The sequence below is a fragment of the Physeter macrocephalus genome, unplaced genomic scaffold, assembly GCF_002837175.3.
Source record: "Physeter macrocephalus isolate SW-GA unplaced genomic scaffold, ASM283717v5 random_548, whole genome shotgun sequence".
Taxonomy (NCBI): Eukaryota; Metazoa; Chordata; class Mammalia; order Artiodactyla; family Physeteridae; genus Physeter; species Physeter macrocephalus.
The window spans coordinates 20,354-38,461 of record NW_021145923.1 but is presented as its reverse complement, the minus strand read 5'-3'; the positions used below and the strand labels follow the sequence as shown (position 1 = coordinate 38,461).

Genomic DNA, 18,108 nt, shown 5'->3' with positions numbered 1-18,108 from the left:
CGTGGTGTGGGGCAGGGTCAGCTGAGCACCCCATATGTGGCTGCGCAACAGAGGGCGAGCTGGGGGCAGAAGTCAGTCGGGTCCCCAGCCCCACCTCCCGCCGTGCCCCCCCAGCCCCCTCGGTGAGCTCCGCCTGGACCAGGAGAAAGCACGCCAGGCAGAGTCCTCGAGCTGCCTTTACTGCGGCCTTGGCGCTGCCCCCCCGTCCCCACAGACACAACACTGGTCTTTCTGTGCAGACACCCTGTACCCACTCGGGGGCCTGGCTCAGGGTCAGGCGGAGCACTTCACGGGGGTGTCCTGCCCGTGCTCCAGCTCCGCGGGGGGACCCCTGACACGCCGTCATCGCCAGCGGTCAAGCTGCTGTCGGGGGCAGTGGGGGTGACCCCCAGGTTCGGGGCCACAGCCCTTTATTGGCGATGCACCGGCAGCTCCCCGCCGGCCGGCTCGGTCCCCCAGTGCTTGGATCCGGAACCAGGCTCCCATCTCAGCAAGGTGCTGGGTGCAGGTCGGGGAAAGGTGAGGCACCTGGGGGACCCTGCTCCTGACCGTCCGGGCACCTGCAGGCGTCACTCCACTGTCCAACTGGGCCACAGCACGCCGCCCGGCCCGGAGCCAGGCGGCCACCCACCAATCCCAACAAGCGCGCCAGGGCAGCCGCCACGCCCGGTTCCCGGTCCCAGCAAAGCGGCCCCTTCTCCCAGCGGCGGCCAGGGCTCCGTCGAGGAGGCGGTCAGGCGGCTGCCTTCGGCAGACCATCGGGACCCAGGAGGTGAGCGCCAGGGTCATCCAGGACTTGAGGCCCGGGTCCCACCTAGGGGGTTGAGGAATCAACGTCAGGGCAGGTGACAGGGAGCGACTTCCTTCCAGGAAGTGCCGGTCAGAGGACCCCCTCTTGGTGACGCCGGGCCCAGGGCCCAATCCTCCAGCACAGCCTCGGTCCGTCCGGGCAGACCTGGGGTGGACAGCAAGTCCTGGGGTGGACGGTAGAGGCCAAGGCCTGGGTGCACAGGTCGCGGGTCTGGGAATTGGATGGATGTGGCGGAAATCCCGGCCCGGCCGCTCGAGCCGGGACCCTGATCTGTTCTGGGGGTCCCCACATTCCAGCCCCCCGCTCCCCCCCCTCAGCCTGGGAGCACCTCCCCGCACACCGCCTGCACCCTTAAACGTCCACCGTGAGTGAGCGAGGGAAACACCAGGTGCTTCGAGACCAAGGAGCAGCCAGGTTCACGGCTACTCTACTGTCCCTCCCGCCGGGACACGCTGGGGGTGGATGCTCTGGGGCTGAGCCTGCAGGGCACGTGCGGCGTGCGGCCAGGACTCACCCGAGTGGCGATGATGTATTTGATGCCGCCGGGGGTGCGGTCCGCACCCAGCGCGGCCTTAAGCTCATCCGAGAGCAGGACAGGCTCCACGGGCAGCCCCTTCAGAAACCTAGGAGACAAGGCAGGGCCGGACGGGGAGGGCAGGGATGCGGCATGTGCGGAACAGGCAGATCCGGGACGGAACAGGAAGCGGCTGCCGGGGGCCGGGGGGTCGTGACTACCGACGGAGTCGGGGCCCCTGGGGCTGACGGACAAGGGTGCCCAGCACGTTCTTAGCGCCTCTGGGCTGTACACCCCAAAGCGGTTCAATGGTGGGTTTACGTTACGAGCGTTCGCGAGGCACACAGACGCTGAGCGGGAATGCCGCGGGCCTGGCGCCGTCGCCGAGGGGAGGGTTTCGGGAAACCTCCACGAGGCTGGGGTGCCGCCTCTCACCCTGGCCCGCGGCTGCTGCTGCGCCCATTGGGAGACACAGCTTAAGAAGAAAAGGCCTCAGCTGACGCTCGGGTTGGTGCTTAAACCCACAAACCCCCCCAGGGTGACCAGGGCGATGAGCCCTCGCCCGTGGGGCCGGTCCCACGTGGTGTGGAAGGTAGCATCCAGCTCTTCCCACCAGAAGTGGCACCGCCCCCTCTGGGTGACAGATCAAAGGGCCCCACCCACGCTGCCCGCGCCCCTAGCGGGCAGGCGTCCCCTCACCGAGAACTGGGTCCCTTAAACAGCGGCGGGGAAGAAATCCAGATGCCCTGCCATCACAGGAGCCGCGGGCGGCACGTGCGTGCCCCCGGGGCTGGGCCGAGCGGAGAAGCGTCCGCGGTCACACGGAGGCACACGTGGCCTCCCAGGAGGGGGCCCACAACTCACTTGTCTCCGTTCAACTCGGGGGGGAAGCTGTGCCTCACGGCAGCCACAAACTCGGCCACAGCGTCGTCCAGGGTGAAGATCACAGCGTTGGCGCCCGCGTCAAACGTGTACGCCGCCTGGAACCACGGGGTCAGACGCTCAGACCAGCTCCGAGTGCCTCTGCAGGCCGCCCGCTCAGCACGAGGGTGGGGGCCGCGCAACCAAACGAGAGCGAGAGGGAGATGCGGCCCCCGAGAAGCGGGCTCCGTGACGCCCTGGCACGAGCGGCCCACGGCCCGGGGCGCCCCAGCCCCGCACCCGCCTTGGTCCGCCTGTGGTGCGCGTTGAAGCGGTGCACCAGGTGGATGACGCGCCGGGACGTGTCGCTGAGGTAGGAGATGGGCGGGAAGGTGTCCAGGCAGGTGGCGTGGAACTGGTTGCTGTCCTTCATGGTCAGCTGGCCGAAGGCCTGGAAGTCGCGCTCCCTGACGCAGCGGGTCATCTCGGCCATGCGCGCCGGCACCAGCGCCTCGGCCCGGAACTGCAAGGCAGGCGGCCTCTCCGTGAGCCGAGCGGAGCCACGGGGCCCGGCTTCCGGGCACCCCGGGAGCCACCCGCCCCGCCGGCCGCGGCCTCACCCTGAGCAGGGCGCTGGTCTCCACGCTGGTCTGCATGCCCGCCGTGCTGCCCGTCGGCTTCCTCTCGGTGCTCACCTGCGGCGAGGGAGGGAGGTCTGCGCCACGCCCGCGGCCCCGGGAGCCGGGGAGGCCCTCCCGCCCCCAGCTTGGCCCGCCCTCTCACCACGAGGATGAGGACACGGAGTTCCGGCCAGTGGGACTCGGGGGCCACCTGACGGGCGATGCTGTCCTTCCCGTCGGCCCGCTCCCCCATCTGCCACTCCACGAAGCCGCCGTACAGGCTGCGGCAGGCGCTGCCCGAGCCCCTGCGGGCCACTTCCGACAGGTCGCTCTCCACGCCGTAGACCCGGGCCAGGGCGTAGGCTGCGGGCAGCGACGGGGCGGGGAGGCTCGGACGGGCTGGAGGGGCGCTGGCCTGTGCTCAGCGCCACGGGAGGGGGCACCCGGGGGACGGAGGCTCGGCCCCCAGCTCCACGGCTGGCATCCAGCACCCACGCGCTCATGCGCTCAGCCTCCGCGGGGGGCTCTGGCGGGAGGGGAAGCCCCCTGGGGACTGGGAGGCCTGTGTGCCGAGGGGCCGGAGAAAGCTTCTCTTGAGAAGCTCTGAGGGGTGCTGTTTGGGGCAGGGCCCAAGGCACAGAGGGCAAAAAGTGTGCATGCCTGGGGCTGCTGGCAGCGCTGGGCACAGGGCCAGAACTGGTCAAGGGTCTGGTGCCAGGAGGCGGACCTGGGGGTCCAACGGGGCAGGCCGTCTGCCCCCGATGCAGCCTGGCTCACTGGTCTCAGGCTACATGGAGGACGTGACTCAGCTGCCCAACTCTGTGGTTAAGTGCCTCTGCCCCCAGCTCGGGGGTGGGGGTCCCTGCTGGAGAGTGAGCCAACAGAGGGGAGGGCAGAGCGGAGATTCAGAGGGAGAGATGGGTTCCCAGTAGGCCATCCGAGAGCCTGGAGCTGGCCACAGCCCTTGGGATTCTGCTGTGTAAGCCAAGAAATCGTCCCCACTTAATTTAAGCCAGTTTGAGGGGCGTTCTATCACGCACAGGGTCCTATACGCGGAGCTCAGCGTTCAGACGTGTGACACGGCCAAGGCCACGGCCCCATGCCCGGGGCACAGCACTGGGACCCATCCCGGGCACCCACCTAGGCAGGCGTAGCCTGCCGCTGAGGAGGCCAGGCCTGCAGCCGTGGGGAAGTTGTTCACCGAGGCCACGTGCACCTTGTAGCTGAGGCTGAGGGGCAGCGGGTCCTCATGGCCGTCACTTCTCCTCTTGCGGGCCAGGCGACGGACTGCGGGGACAGGAGACAGCGCGGTGGGTCAGCACGGCGGGGACCGGCCTCTGTCCGAGCTCTGCATGCAGACCTCCTTCTCGGGAGACCCCAGGCCCCAGGCCCAGACCCAGCTGTGCCGACGGGTGTCCGCGGCCCCTGGGGCGTGGGAGGTACGGGGGGTGGGGGGTGGCGGCGGCAGCGCCTCCTGTGCACTCAGACCCGCCCAGCGCGAGGAAGGGGCACAGGGGAAGGAGCGGGCCTGGCCTGACCCCAGCCTCCCCGGGGCCCCCGCTCACTCTCCCTCAGGCAGGCCTGGAGCCGCGGCTGCCCCGCGTCCTCCTCCCGGCCGTTCAGCCAAATCCGGTCCTCTGTGAAGTCCCTGCTGATGGCGGCCGTTGTGGTGGTTTTTAACTGGGAAGGAAAGTGCAGGTCCTCCTGAGTGGCGGGCGTCGGCCAAGCACCCCTCTCTGCGGGGGCCCTTCCGGCCCTGGTCCCTCCTGGGCGCCCACTCAGGGCAGTGGCCTTGCTGGAGGTGGAGGCCAAGGCGGGCCGGGCTCGGGCGGTGGGAACACCCCATGGGCGTCCACTACCCAAGGCGCGGCCCATGCTCCCATCTCCTGGCAGAGAATTCAGGGCAGGGACCTCCCAGGAGGGGGCCAGGCGTGTGCACGCGTGGGCGCTGAGCACTCCTCACAGCGGGTGATGGGACGCACAGCATTCCTTGGCTGGGGATTTACTGCCACCATCTGTAAACAAAGGTTGTGTAAATATTTTTTCGGTGTGTATCGCCAGCCCAGGCTCACCTGATCCTGGTGCAACGTGACGCTCAGAGAGGAGTTGATGGGCAGGATCAGCTCCTCATCTCGCTTTCCCCCTGGAACACATGGCCCACGGCAAAGCCAGTCAGTGTCCCAGCCCAGCAGACTGGCGCGCACTGTTGCTCCTGCCCACCAACGCCCCACCCCTCCCCGCCCCCACTGCCACCCCACAGCTCCCCAGCTGCCTGGACCCTGCTCTGTCACTGCACAATCTAAGTCCTCTTCCTGCTGTGCCCCCACCTTCAGGAAGCCCTCCTGGATTGCTCCCCCACTTCACTTAGCTCCCGAGAGCAGGGCTGGACCCCTTGCTTCACTGCTTCTGTTTCGTCTTTCACTCACTCAACAACTAGCCTTGGAGTGCCTACCAGGTGCTGAGTGCTCTGATTATAAGGCCCTTGCCTTTTCCTCCCAAACAGAAGGAGCCCCAGTTACTGAAAACTCTTCAAATCTCCCTGTTTGTACCCCCTGGAGACAGCATTCCCCCCACTTCCGCTGAGCACTTCCACTCCTGTCATATCACAGCAAACACAGGAAACCTTCCAGAAAGTCCAAAATTTCAAATCCATTGTTAGGCACAGATGCTGCACTTTTGTGCAGGGTCTTTGGGGGTGGCAGACAGTTACGGGACACAAGAAAGATGAATCCTGGTAGGTAATACAGGAAAGTCCAGAAGGATCCCCCATAAACACGCCCAACTTGTTTCTGACAAAAGTGCAAAAGCAGTTCCTTGGAGGAGGCTCAGCCTCTTCTGAAAACACTGCTGGGTCACTGGACATCCACCACTGAGCAGAGCTGAGCCCCACATCTCAGACCTTGGACAAAAAAAAATCACTCAGAATGAATCACAGACTTAGATTTAAAACGTAAAACCCTAAAACTTTTAGGAAAAAACATAAACACTCTTCAGGACGTAGGACTAGGAAAGACGTCTCTGACCTGGTACCAAGGATGGAGAAGATGACCCACTGGGCCCTTTTAACAACTTCAGCCCTCTGAAAGACCCTGTTAGGAGGATGGAGAGAGAAACTACACGGTGGGAGAAAATATCTGCAAACCACACATCCAGCAAGAATGAGTATCTAAAATACAAAGCGAACTTTCAAAACTCAACGGTAAAAAGCAGACAATTCAGTTAGAATGTGGACGAAAGTCCTAAAGAGACATTTCCCATAAGGCTCTCAGAGGGCAAATGAGCACTGGGAAAGCTGTTCAACATCACTGAGCGGCAGGAGAACACAAACTAAAGCCAGAGTGAGATGTCACCACACACCCATCAGAATGGCTAAAATAACAGCTGGTGACAACACGGCATGCGGAAAAGATGGATCACACATTATATGTTGTTGGTAGGGATGAAAAATGGTACAGCCACGCAGGAAAAGTTTGTTTCTTTAAAAAACCAAACATGCAACCACCCTATGGCCCAGCAACTGTACTCCGGGCCATTATCCAGAAGAACGAAAACTTATGTTCACACAAAAACCTGTACAGAAAAGTATACGGCAGCTTTCTTCATAATTGACCCAAACTGGAAACAGCCCAGCTGCCTTGAAAGGGCACATGGCCAAGCAAACTGTGGCCCCTCTACGCTGGGAACGGAACAGGAGAGAAGAACTGACTCCAAGATTCACCCTGGCGACTCTCCAGGAACTAGTGAGCAAGAAGAGCTAACCCCAGGAGCATTCCTGAGACTAGAACAAGACAGACACGGAGAGCAAGTGGAGGTGGCAGAGTGGGCGTGACCATGGGAGCCAAGCCCCCGCGGGGACGGGCGTCCTGTATGGACTGTGTCTCCCGGTGTCCAGCCCCGCGGGGACGGACCTCCCGTAAGGACAGTGCCCCCAGGTGTCCCGGCTGCAGATGGTGCCCAGCTCCGCGATCGCACTGCCCTGCCGGGTGGAGGGTGCGGCGGGTCCTCACACCTGCACGCGGACACACAATCTCATCCAGACGAGGGCCCAGCCCACCTGCCGCGGGCGGAGGACCCGGTCCACCGCCCAAACCGGCCCCTCCGAGCCTCAGTCTCCCCGTCCGCAGGGCCCCTACATTCCCGCGCCCCGAGGCCCGCCACTCACAGTACTTGATGACCGCGATGTTGACCGGCGCGGTGCAGGTCACCACCTCGAGCCGCTTCTCCGAGGCCATAGCCGAAAAACAGGGCGACCCCAGCTCACGGCACCAGGCCTTTCCGACCCGCGCCGCAGCCAGCCCCGCGATTGGTCCCCGTCGCCCCACCTGCTCGCGTGCCACCCAATCAGCGGCGGGCCCTGTCCGCGCTCCACCTCTCAGCCAATGAGCGGGATCGGATGATGGACTGCCGACGCTGAGCCCGCCCCCGCTGGCCTGCGGCCGCGCTCCGGCTCTGCGCAGGCGCGGGGATCTGCCCGGAGTGGTGTCCGCGCAGGCGCCGGCTCTGCGCAGGCGTGGGGTGTGCGCAGGCGCGTGGCGGTGACCTTGTTGGTAGCGCGCGGGTCTCTGCGGTCGAAGACTGTGGGTGAAAGCTTCTCTCAGCTCGGCAGGACGCGGGCCCCGCCGTCCGGGGTTCCTCGTGCCCCGCCGCCCGGGGTCCCCCTCGACCCGCCGCTCGGGGTTCCCACAGACTCCCCACCCCCTGGGCGACTAGTTCCTGGGTGGCGGGCTGCTAAGGGAGGAGCTCCTTCGGAGATAGGTGCTTTCAAACCCCGTTCCCCCTTTTTTTTTTTTTCAAGAAGATGTTGGGGGTAGGAGTTTATTAGTTAATTTATTTATTTTGGCTGTGTTGGGTCTTCGTTTCTGTGCGAGGGCTTTCTCTAGTTGTGGCAAGCGGGGGCCACTCTTCATCGCGGCACGCGGGCCTCTCACTATCGCGACTTCTCTTGTTGCGGAGCACAGGCTCCAGACGCGCAGGCTCAGTAGCTGTGGCTCACGGGGCTAGTTGCTCCACGGCATGTGGGATCCTCCCAGACCAGGGCTCGAACCCTTGTCCCTTGCGTTGGCAGGCAGATTCTCAACCACTGCGCCACCAGGGAAGCCCCGTTCCCCTTTTTTTAAGCTCCGTATAAGCAAGGATTCTTTTTTCCTGGTTGAAATGGGTTGCCACATTTATATTGACTCTTTTATTGCTGTAAAATGTACCATTTTAACCACTCTTTGTTTTTTCATTTTAACCACTTTTAAGTGTGCAGTTCTGTGGCATTAAGTTTCTTTATATCGCTGGGCAACCATCCCCACCCTCCATCTCCGGCACGTTTTCATTTTTTTAAACTGGAACTCTATTCCTTACAGAGTAACTCCCAATTTCCCCCTTCCCTTTGTAAAAATTTATTTTTAGCTTTAAAATGATTCAGGTGTCAGTGAAGACAGGAGTATGTGATATAAATTCTCCCCCTCTGGGTGCTGCACCCCCCCCCCAGTTCTGTTCCTGAAAGTATCAGCAGATAGCTTTCTTACCCTTCGGTGTTTCTTGGAGATCATCTCCGATGATCTAGACTTGCCATAACTTGTCCACCGTGTCCCCTGTTGGTTGACGGTTGGGTTGTTACCAATTTTTGGACACAAGCTGCTTTTTTGTGCAAGTTTGAGTTCTTCTGTAGGAGAAATCCCTGGAATTGGCATTGCTGGGCCCAGCAGGATGTGCCTAAAGTAATGTGGATAGCTTCTGGCAAGTTCCCTGTGCAAGTTCCTTTGATCATTGAAGAGCAGCCACCAAAGCAAGGAAGCCCGAACCTTCCCCAGCACAGCGGCTCCCCCTCTGCCTGACACCTGAAAAATGGTATCTCACTGCCGTTTACAGCTGTGTTTCTGATGGTTGTTATTTTAAGTTTTTCTTGGAATCACTTTTCGGTTTCATGCAAAGCCACTGAAACTTCTTTGAAGAGTTGCTGGTGGGTTGCTCTGGACAGCGGTCGCGGTGTGTTCCCTGAGCCACAGAAGAAAGGTCACCCGTGAACCTCAGTGATTTATGCTGTGCCGTGGTAGTGATGCGAGGGACAGCACAGACGTTCGTGACACATCTGTTTTGCACCAGGTACTGTGCTCGGTGCCCCACCCTACATCACCTGGGTAGCTTCAGCTTTATGGTTTATAATTTAAGTATTTACTATTCACTCTATATTTACTATAGGGTGAATGTGTCACCCCAGATTCGTATGTTGAAACCTAACCCCCCAGTGTGATGGCGTTAGGAGGGGGGGCCTCTGGGGGTGATGAGGTCATGGGGATGGAGCCCTCATAAAGGAGACCCCACAGAGCTCCTCACCCCTTCTTCCAGGTGAGGAAACAGCAGGAAGACACCACCTGTGAACCTCGAAGGGGCTCTCACCAGACACTGAATGTGCCAGCACCTTGATCTTGGACTTCCAGCCTCCAGAACTGTGAGAGCTCAGTGGTGGTTGTTTAAGCTGCCAGCCTGTGGTGGTGTTTGGCATAGCATCCTGAACAGACTAAGACGGTACTACGTGTACGTGATTTAGAGAGTGAATTACCAGATGCCCTTCTATACGCCCCCGCCCAGGTTCCAGCTCACCGAAGGCAGCCACTTTTAAATCTCTCATGCTTCTCCGTGTTTCTAAATAATCTGCTTCTTTTCCCTCTTTTTTTCTCTCTTCCCTTTATTTCCGTTTTCAATGGTGTCTGTTGATTCCCAGCAAGTAGGAATGAGGGATTCTCTTCCAACCCCGCCACAGTCCTTCCTCCCCGTACAGTTAAGTGTTCTCAGCGTTACGATCGTGTAAACCATGTTCACGGTTGAACATGTAGGCATAAATGCCTGACTGTGTGCATGTGGACAGAGGCTCCCTCACGTAGTGGGGAATCTTGAACAAACAAGCCCCCTGAAAGAGGGCTGGACGTAGACCCCCCAGGCTGACACGGCGAGCCCCAGCTCTCCTGAATGGTCAGTCTACATGCAAGTATAAGATAAACTCATCATAGGGCGTCTATTTTCTGGTTTTTTTTTTTGTCAGAGAGGTGTGGGTTAATGCCCGTTGGGTCATGGTGAGGGTGAAAAACCAGACGGAGAAACTTTAAGACACATGTCCGCACGTTCCGATTTGCTCCATTAAAACGTGTTTCATAGGCATGGTGGTAGGCGCAGGGAAAACGGAGTCAGCTTGAAGTGTCAAGGTCGAGGGGCAACGACGAAGCCTGGGGCATCTCCCACAGTCCTCCTCAGATTTCCTGTCTTGTTTCAGAGCATTTTTTTTTTTTAATGTGGTAAAATATACGTAACGTACAATTTACCGTCTTAACCATTTTCAAGTGTGCAGTTTGGTGGCAGTAAGGGCGCTCCCGTTGTTGTGCAGCCATCACCACCATCATCTCCAGAGCTCTCTGATCTTCCCACACTGAGCCTCTGTCCCCACCAAATACTGACTGCCCACCCCTCCTCCAGCCCTGGGCAGCCACCCTTCTCCTCTCTGTGTCTGAATTTGTCTACTCCAGGGGCCTCATATAAGTGGAACCCTATAGGATTTGTCCTGTGTGTCTGGCTTATTTCACTGAGCATAATGTCCTCAGGGTTCATCCATGTGGTAGCAGGTGCCAGAATTTCCTTCCTTTTTAAGGCTGAGGAATAACATTCCGTTGTATGGACGGACCTTATCCATTTATCCATCAGTGGATACTTGTGGTGCTTCTGCGTCTTGGCTGTTGTGAGTAATGCTGCTGTGAACGTGGTGTCAAACAGCCCTTAAAGTTCCTGCTTTCAGTTCTTTTGGGTAGAATTGCTGGCTCATACGGTAGTTCTGTGTTTAATTTTTTGAGGAACCTCCAGACTGTTTTCCACGCGCCTGCACCGTTTTACATCTGCACCAACAGTCACAAGCTTCCCGTTTGTCTGTGTCCCCACTGACCCGTGTTCTTTTCTTTTCTTCTTTTTCTGTGGTAGCCATCCTAAGGGCTGTGAAGTGTGAACTGGTGTCTCATTGTGGTTTGATGGGCATTCCCAGATTTCCTTTTATTTGTGGTGATTTCTCAGTGTGGATGAGAGAGCACGTGGGATGGCGTTTCTCAAACGCTGGCGTGCGTACCAGTCACCCAGGGAGTGTGCTGCAATGCAGGTCTTGAGTCAGGAGGTCGGGGAGCCTGCCTGTGCAGCCAGCGCCCAACGTGTCGACGGCAGAAGCTGCTGGGTGAGGGCCACACCGTGAGCAGCAAAGGTAGATAACACGGTGCACAGGGGCCCCGCGGTCAGGCCAACCCAGTGTGTGGGTAACTTTCTTACCCGCAGAGAGCATGTTTCCTACAGCAGAGCAGTGCTCCCTGAAGGGACTTAATGGATGGGAGGTGACTTGAAAAGATGATACGTGTTTGTACGTAGATGTTTCTTTATTGCCCTTTCGTTTCAATTCAGTCCACTCTGGAGATGCTCAGCAGCGAGGTTATTCCGGAACCTGGGACGTGGGAAACGCCAGGGAGTGGAGCAGTGGGAGATGGGACGGGAGGGTCTCCTCCCGTGGGGGGATGCCCTTGGGGGAGGGATTCGCTGCGTACAGGAAGGGTGACACTGCAGAGGTGATGAGGCTCAGGTAGGCCCCACCGCGAGGTAGCACACATGGGTGACGCAGACGGTGTGGTCCGGGGCAAGCGTGCGGAAGAGGAGTCGGGGGCGGGGGCATGGAGGAGTGACACTGGAGGCGGGGCGTTTTGGCGGTGGAGGCGGTGGGAGCGGCTGAGCGGGGGGCCGGTGGTCCTCCAGGAGGAAGTTCCTCTCTCCTCCAGGCCCGCCCGGCAGCCAGGCGGCAGCCAGGCCCTCGTGTGTGCTGGCGGGAGCGCCCATCCAGAGCGAGACGGGCCCAGTGCCCCACCTTTCACTCACCGCCTTGTTTCTCCTTGTCCTCTTCCTCATCTTCTGGAGTCCCATGGGACTTAGCGTCTTGGCCCTGGAAATAAAGGGCTTGAACTCGGCGACCTCTGAAGGCCCAGGACTCTGACCCTGTGCCCGCACAGCGAGCCCGTCTCTGTGGCTCCCGGCGCTGGCTCGAGGCTTTTCTGCAAAGGGCTGGGTGGCAAACACCATTGGCTTCCTGCATCTTCCAACTCGGCTGCCACAACCTGCCTTTGCTGTGGCAGATCCAGAGCAGCCCTCGAAGACGAGCAAGTGACATGGACACGGAGGTGTGAATCTCATAGAATTTTCAGGCCGCAAAATCTTCTTTTGACTTTTTTGGTATTTTTTTTTTTTTTTTTTACAGTGGTGAAACATACATAACACAAAGTTTCCGTTTTAACCGCGTTTAAGTATTTAGTTTTAAGAGCATTCACGTTGTGGTGCAACCATCACCACCATCTGCTTCCAGAACTTTCTCACCGTCTTAAACTGAGACTCTGTCCCCATTAAACACGGACTCCCCGGCCCTCACAGCCACCATCTACTTCCTGTCACTCTGACTGACTCCTTTAGGTCCCCGTGTCAGTGGAATCATACAGGACATGCCTTTTTGTGGCTAGTTTATTTCACTGTGCATCCTGTCCTCGGGGTTCACCTGTGTGGCGAGCGTCAGAGTTTCCTTCCTTTTTATTGCTGAGCAACGTTCCATTGTACAGATGGACCACACTTTATTCAGCCATCAGTGGACACTGGGCTGCTTCCACCTTTTGACCATTGTGAATAATGCTGCTGTATCTTTTTTTTTTAAATATTTATTGATTGATTTGGCTGCTCCGGGTCTCAGTTGTGGCACGTGGGCTCCTTAGTTGCAGCACGCGGGCTTCTTAGTTGCGGCCTGTGGACTGTTAGTTGAGGCACGCATGCGGGATCTAGTTCCCTGACCAGGGATCGAACCCAGGCCCCCTGCATCGGGAGCACGGAGTCTTAGACCACCAGGGAAGTCCCTGCTATGTCTTTTGCTTTTCTTTGATATAACCATCCTCAGCTCTTGGGCTGTCCAAAACAGGTCGGGAGGGCTCGGTTTGGCCCCTGGCCGTGGCTCACTGACCCTGCTGTCAAACAAAACGGTCCCAAATCACATTCTCTGCTCCGCTTTGCGTTGCCTTGTAAGTATCCAGGAACCTCCCAGGCTCACCAGCCATCCCCATCTAGAGAAAACGGATCTGGGTGGAGTCGCCTAGGGCTGAGGGCTGTCTGGCTCTGCAGGGAGGACGGTCCAGCCCCTGCGTCGGCTGGACCATGTCCCGGTAGTCACTGCAGGGGACACCCGCCCTCCTCTTTTCTTCTTGATAACTTTTTTCCCCCCAGAGCCATTGTTTCTGGGTAAAAGTTTTCCCGTTTATTAAGGAATGTTGGATGCACATAGAAGAATACAGGTCATGTGGTCATTTAAAGCATCATAAAATGAAGCCGTAGCCTCTACCACGTACTTGGAGAACTCCGACCGGTTTCCCCAAGTACCTGGTGCATCTCCCATCCTGGTGCCCTCGCAGATGATGCAAGGAGGTGGGTGGCCCTGCTTTCTGTGAGGTCTTGTCCCTGCAAAGCACTTCCCGTGTCTGAGCCTAGCTCTTCTCATAGTTATGTCTCTGAGGACTCCTGACTCTTCCTTATAGGATGAATTGCGTGTCAAGAGGACCCAGCTGCAGAGGACCTGCTGGCATCCTGGGAAGGCGAGGATGACAGAGTAGTGGGGTTGGTAGCAGAAATGGAGAAACAGAGCTCAGTTCACGCCCCACGCGAAGACTCGTGGGAGGTCATCCTGGCCTTCGTGCTTTGAGGCTTTCAAAATTACCTTCCATTGTCTCCCTCTTCAGGGAAGAGCTGCGTAACTTTCTAATAATCACAGAACGGAAGGTTCTGAACCCTTCAGAGTCCTTCGGAACTTGGCTGAGTTGTGCGTGCTCCTCTGATCATTCACAAACTTTCATTGGGGTCCTCCTCCAGCAGGTGCTGTGTCGGGTGAGGGGGGAGGTTGGCAACCTCCTTGTGGAGGTGAGACAGCTTCTAAAAATTGAACCAAGGGGACTTCCCTGGTGGTGCAGTGGTTAAGACTCCGCACTCCCAGCGCGGGGGGCCCGGGTTCGATCCCTAGCCAGGGAGCTAGATCCCACGTGCCGCAACTAAAGATCCCGCGTGCCGCAACTAAGGCTTGGCGCAGTCAAATAAATAAATAAGTATTAAAAAATAAGACCGAACAAAAACACAGCAGAGAGAGTGGCACGGGGGGCCACGGGTGGCAGCGGCGGGTCGCCGGGAGATGCACATGTATGCTGTGGTCCCACGGGCGTGGCGACAGCCTGGAGAATGATGTGACTAATTGTCTTGAGAGCAAAGCCAGCTGGTGACATGGATGCCCTGGAGCGAGGGCTGTCTGTGGCCAGGGAGACCTCTAAACGGTCACCGCGGTGGCCTGTGACGCTGTCCTCTTCTGTGACGTAGGCTAAGGAGAAAAACTGTCACAGACAGTGACGGTCTGGAATGGAAGGTCTGGACCAGCAGGGGAGTGGCAGCGAACAGAGTCTGAGGCCTGGAGGAGTGAGGTGCGAAGAAAGCCCAGGGTGCGTCGAGGGCCCAGGGCTGGAGACGGAGGGGGGGCTGATCGTGGCCAATTCCACCCATGAAAATTCTAGAAGGTGCCATCGAATCTGTAGTGACAGACAGCAGATCAGTGGTTCCTGAGGGGCTGGGGTGGATGGGTTAGGAAGGGGCAGGAGAGAGCTTCCTGGGGGTGCCTACGTCTCCTCCGTCGATGGGGGAGGTGGCGTCACACGTGCTCATCACACGGGGGCGCCAACGTAGGGGCCAGTGACCGTGCGCCAGCTACATCTCCGTGACGCGGGTTTGATGGCGCAGGATTTTCTGTGAGGCCCAGGTGGATGTTTGTGAGCTGAAGGGCTCAGGGAGGCTGGGAGGGGCTCGCGCTGTCGGCTGAGGGTGACGCTCTCATGGTGTCAGAGGCGTTGGCTTTGCCCAGCTGCTCATCTAAAAGTCCTCGCCTTCAGTCTTGGAACCGAGAGGGCAGCGTGGGAAGAAGTACCACAAGTGGGGGATGAAGCTGAATCTGGAGGAGGGCGGAGTGCGGGTGATGAGCCCCCTCCCCTCCGCCTGCTCGCGTCTTTTTTTTCTTCTAATGTATGGATTTTAAATGTATTTATTTGTTTATTTGGCCGCGTCCGGTCTTAGGGGCAGCGCACAGGATCTTTCATCGCGGTGCATGGGCCCACCTTTGCAACATGCGGGCTTCTCTCTAGTTGTGGTGTGCAGGCTCCAGAGCACGCAGCCTCAGGAGTTGGGGCGCGTGGACTCTAGGCTCTCTAGTTGTGGCGCATGGGCTCTAGAGCGCGCCAGTTCATTTGCCCCGCGGCATGTGGGATCTTAGTTCCCCAACCAGGGATCGAACCCACGTCCCCTGTGTTGGAAGGCAGATTCCTAACAACTGGACCGCCAGCTAAGTTCCTCGTGCCTGACGTTTGCGTCTCCGTCCTCGAGGATAGGCCCAGCGTACGTGTGCACATGTTCAAGAAGCATGAGTTTCAGGAGCGTCGCCTGAGTGCAGGGCCTCCTGCAGGGGCTGATGCCATCGTGAAGAGACTCAGAGGCACTGTTTCCGCCAGCACCACGGCCTGAGCCCTAACCTCGTCCGTCTGCGTGGCCCCTGCTCCGCCTGTATTGAAATGACTGACGTTTTCCCAGGAGCAGCTCACTCTACCCTGGATCCCATTCCCAGCTGCCGTGTCTGACCCGAGCTTGGATCTCCGCTCTGCCGTTGGCCAGTGGGCCTCCCACAGTCCCAGCCTCTGTGCGCTCCCCTTCCCTACAGAATCCTTTCTCTTGGAGCCTGTCGGGAGGTGACACACCTGGCGGGGAGCCAGCATCACCCTGGAGGCCCCGTGTTTGGACATGGGATCTTTATAGAGGGGATTAAACTAAAATGAAGCCAGTAGGTAACCCTGATGACTGAGGAGATAAGAAAATAGGACCCAGACACACAGGGGGACGACCAGGTGAGGAACTGGGGAGAAGCCGGCCTCGGGAGGAGCCTCCCTGCCCACCCCTGGGTCTGGGACGTCCAGTCTCCAGGACGGTGAGACAGGAAAGGTCTGTGTTAAGCCTCCGGGCTTGTGGTACTTTGTCATGGGTTATAACTCACCAGTTCCCCAGATCTTAGGAACAGAGGCACGGAGTAGGCTGCTCTGCATAAGTAACTGTAGCCGTTAGCAGGGACCCTCTGTGGGCTCTTCATTGGCCCCAGGGTTATCCCTGCTCTTGCAGGTATTTGGCGAATCTTGAGAGGTGCCTTCCGGCCGCATCTGCCAGCGTCTTGTCGCTGAGCTTCCCGTGAGAGGTTTACGGTTCCAACAGAAACTCTTAAGGTCTCACTGAGACCCAGGGCTCTGGGCTCCCGGAGGCAGAGTGTGGAGGGCTGCTCACCAGGGGCTGCGGGCTGCCTACCTGCCTTTAGCCCCCAAGCCCGGCTCGCTCGCAGCAGCCCATGTCGGCCCTCCTGTGGACCAGTCGCTCCAGCCTCCCTTTCCTCTTTCTCCTCAGCTTTTCTCTCTTGTTTCCCAAAGCCCGGTCAGCTCTGAGACGGCGAGTGTCTCCTGCTGTTCTCCTTCCTTCCGGCCCATCTCCCTCTCCCTGCCCCCTCCTCCCCCCACCAGGTGTGGGAGGGGCCCCGCTTCCCACGTGGATTCCAGAGCTCCCCTTCCCGCACGCCCGCCGCCCTGTGACCATCTCGCCCCACGCCCTGGCCCTGGGTTAAAAACGTGTCTGCTCTCCTGATCTGGCGCCTTATTTCTGGTTTCCAAGTGAAAGGAAAGCTCAGAATTGCTTACTGAGCAGCAGTATGGTTTAGGAGCCAAGACTACAGACTCTGGAGCCAGAAATCCCAGCCCTGCCATGGACCCGCCGTGTGACTTTGGACAAGCTGCTTGGGCCCTCTGTGCCAGCGTCGTCCCTCACAGGGGATAAAGCCACGAGAGGGGTCGTGTCAGCGCCATGCCACGTCCATTCCGCAGTAACTGTGGATTATTGCTGGGCCCCAAAGAAGCTCTCAGGTGAGTGCAGGCGCCCTTCAGAAGAAACTGGTCATTAAATCAGGAGTAAATAACGCAGCCTCTATAGCTTCCAGTTTTCTGAAACGAGGGCTCCAAGCACGGCGTCGTTTACCGTATGCACGAGGCTGGGAAGCCTCGCCAGCTGGGCTGGGCAGCTGGCGTCGCGCCCTCACTCCTGGGCCTCCCTGTTCGAGCCAACCACCGTGGAAAGCATTTCCCTCGTCAGGGGACGCGTGCACCCAGCTTACCTGCTTGCAAACACCCACACACGTGGTCCTGCAGCCCAGCTGCCCCTGAAAATAGGTCTGGGGCTTGATTCATGCAGCCTGGATAAGCCCAGGAGGCTGCTTGCCGGGCCTCCCGGGGCTGCTGGTGGTTATTAGGTTTGTGCTAAGCAGAGCAGACCCCTATCCGAGGGCGGGAAAAAGCCGTGATTGTGAGATAAGCCCCAGAGCTGGACCGAAGGGGGAAGAAAGTCTGGTTTAGACCAAGGCTTGCCCGGTTCCCTCTTTATTTCCCCCATCCCCTTGATGTTTGTCCACGGTCTGTCCCGGATCCGATAGAGGTTAGGCACGTGGGATACAGAGGCTGCCACCATACGGGGGCTTCGTGGAAGAAAGCGGCCTCGTGTGCGATGCTAAGGATGACAGGCTTGAACTTGAGACTGCGGGGCAGACAGCCTGTGTGAGGCCGGGAGGGCGCGAGCTGAGCAGGTTGTGGAGCTGCCTCGGGGTGCAGGACGGAGGCTGAACGGGAGATGGCAGTGGGGCCGGGTGCATCCTTCCGCTGTCGGCCCGGGAGATGGCGAGAATGTGGGCTGTGGTGAAGGCCGTGGTCGAGGTGAAGGTGCTGGTCTGAGAAGGCCTGCGAGGTGGGACTGGCTGGCTGTGGGGTGGGGAAGGTGAGCGCAGGGCCCGTCTCTCGTGACGCACGCGTGAGGAAACCACGTGGCCTCGGAGAGTCGTTTCCGCAGTCAGTGGATAAAGCAGGCAACACGTCAGGGCCGAGCTACCCCGAGTGACCGGTGGATGGCCCCCTGGAGCGGCGGACGCACCTCCCAGCTCCTCCCCGGGCGGCCCACCTGCCTCTCCGGCCCCGAGGGCTCACGTTCACGCTCGAGGGTCCCGTGTAGGCTCGGGGGTTCCCACGCCCGCCCAGACGATTAAGGGCCCCAAAGAGCTAGTTTGTGTGCAGGCTTCCATCTGTTTTTACCCATTTCGGAAGATAAATTTGCTGAATTTGTTTACTAAGTTCATTTAAAATGATCAGTGATAAACCCATCACGTG

At 59.0% G+C, this 18,108-nt stretch overlaps 1 protein-coding gene and 1 long non-coding RNA gene across 9 annotated transcripts; one reads left to right on the top strand and one right to left on the bottom strand.

Annotated features, from left to right (window-relative positions):
• Positions 1 to 168: 168 nt before the first annotated feature.
• Positions 169 to 7,172, bottom strand: MVD (mevalonate diphosphate decarboxylase). Of its 6 annotated transcripts, XM_028485985.2 has the most exons (12): positions 6,969 to 7,014; positions 6,383 to 6,477; positions 5,293 to 5,895; positions 4,770 to 4,821; positions 4,372 to 4,486; positions 3,947 to 4,093; positions 2,970 to 3,169; positions 2,807 to 2,881; positions 2,491 to 2,709; positions 2,190 to 2,305; positions 1,326 to 1,434; positions 169 to 814 (listed from the first exon to the last, which is right to left on the bottom strand). In XM_028485985.2, the coding sequence occupies exons 4-12, from the start codon at positions 4,791 to 4,793 to the stop codon at positions 734 to 736; spliced, it is 1,086 nt and encodes a 361-aa protein (XP_028341786.1). In that variant the 5' UTR covers positions 4,794 to 4,821; positions 5,293 to 5,895; positions 6,383 to 6,477; positions 6,969 to 7,014; the 3' UTR covers positions 169 to 733. The 6 variants fall into 6 exon arrangements, with proteins under 6 accessions (XP_028341786.1, XP_054939184.1, XP_054939185.1 ...); XM_055083209.1 differs by having other exon boundaries at positions 5,293 to 6,477; XM_055083210.1 differs by lacking the exon at positions 6,383 to 6,477 and having other exon boundaries at positions 5,293 to 5,705; positions 6,969 to 6,984.
• A 160-nt stretch (positions 7,173 to 7,332) lies between these two features.
• On the top strand, positions 7,333 to 15,695 carry LOC114485151 (uncharacterized). 3 transcript variants are annotated; one of them, XR_003678627.2, is made up of 3 exons: positions 7,333 to 7,561; positions 8,466 to 8,899; positions 9,143 to 15,695. It is a non-coding gene; the product is annotated as an uncharacterized lncRNA (long non-coding RNA). The 3 variants fall into 3 exon arrangements; XR_003678629.2 differs by having other exon boundaries at positions 7,333 to 8,644; positions 8,729 to 8,899; XR_003678626.2 differs by having other exon boundaries at positions 7,333 to 8,899; positions 9,143 to 11,030; positions 11,593 to 15,695.
• Positions 15,696 to 18,108: the final 2,413 nt, after the last annotated feature.

Excerpts from the sequence above, each read along its gene's own strand:
- MVD (XM_028485984.2), bottom strand. The coding sequence starts at position 4,681 with ATGGGCCGCGCCTTGGGTAGTGGACGCCCATGGGGTGTTCCCACCGCC. Across the intron at positions 2,882-2,969 it reads TCCGTGTCCTCATCCTCGTG|GTGAGCACCGAGAGGAAGCC; the intron begins GTGAGAGGGCGG and ends CCCTCGCCGCAG. Across the intron at positions 2,710-2,806 it reads AGACCAGCGCCCTGCTCAGG|TTCCGGGCCGAGGCGCTGGT; the intron begins GTGAGGCCGCGG and ends CCTGCCTTGCAG.